The following is a 941-nucleotide window of genomic DNA, read 5'->3' as shown; positions in this document are numbered from 1 at the left end:
CCTCCTCCTCGTGGCAGGAGCTGCCCCGGGCGCTCTCCCCGTCGGACTGGAAGGCTGGCCCCTTGGCCCGGCGCTTCTGGGACAGGTCGAAGGGCTCCTCCTGCTCCAGGCTCCGCAGGGACCCCGCCGTCGGCGCCAGCGCAATTCTCCCCCTTCCAAAACCTGCCAGGAGCAAAGGCACGTTCAGGCCGCCGAAGGGGTCGCTGGGTGGAACCCAGGGCTGGTTAGCATAGCTTGATTTTGTATTTTAAAACTAGATAAATCCCCAGAAGCCTGTAGAGAGATGGGCCTTGTCACAGCTGGAATCTATATCCGTGTGACTCCTTTCAGGGGATTGTGGCAACATGCATGAAAAACTTTAAAAATAAGCACACCTTTGACTTAGCCAATCACACAACTGAAAACTTAAACTATGAATATAGTCTGGCAAATGCACAAACTGTATAAGGATGGGTGAAAACAACGTATCCATCTAAGGACAGAGGTTTGCTTACATAAATAGTAGTACCTCCATGGGGCTTCCCTGGTGGCTCAGACCATAAAGAACAGTCAAGGTATTATGTGTATAGAAGGTACTTCTATGCGTATAATATGTCGATACCTCTTAGTGCTCATAAAAGGTATTCTCTATATACTTTAAGTAAAAATATATATACTTATAGTACAGCCTCTATTTTATCAAAAAATATCTGGAAGGATATATGTCAAAATCTCAAAAATGGGTAACTATGAGGTGATTTTTACATTTTTCTTTTCACTTCGAATATATTTCTTTTTACTTTTAACAGTGAACACATATTTTACCATAAGAAAAAAATAACAAAGATATTTTCATTGTGGGAAAAAACCAGATATTGCATTTGGGTCCAGGACTCCCCAAGCACGGACAGAGCTGGCAGGGCAGAGGAAGGTCCAGTGAGACGTTCGAAGCCCCCTGCCCA

The 941-nt window shown here is 45.0% G+C and overlaps 1 protein-coding gene across 1 annotated transcript in view; it reads right to left on the bottom strand.

Moving 5' to 3' along the window:
• The window catches only part of ZNF366 (zinc finger protein 366), a gene marked incomplete at its 5' end in the record, with an annotated part of 18,305 nt that overhangs the window by 432 nt on the left and 16,932 nt on the right, over positions 1-941 (bottom strand). The window contains one exon of the mRNA XM_010853611.1: positions 2-162. Coding sequence (XP_010851913.1) covers positions 2-162 — 161 coding nt within the window. The remainder of the gene's footprint in view (position 1; positions 163-941) is intronic.

Source organism: Bison bison, unplaced genomic scaffold (assembly GCF_000754665.1).
Source record: "Bison bison bison isolate TAMUID 2011002044 unplaced genomic scaffold, Bison_UMD1.0 scf7180017864329, whole genome shotgun sequence".
Classification (NCBI taxonomy): Eukaryota; Metazoa; Chordata; class Mammalia; order Artiodactyla; family Bovidae; genus Bison; species Bison bison.
Note: the sequence above shows the minus strand (reverse complement) of the source record. Positions and strands in the feature narration are given on the sequence as shown.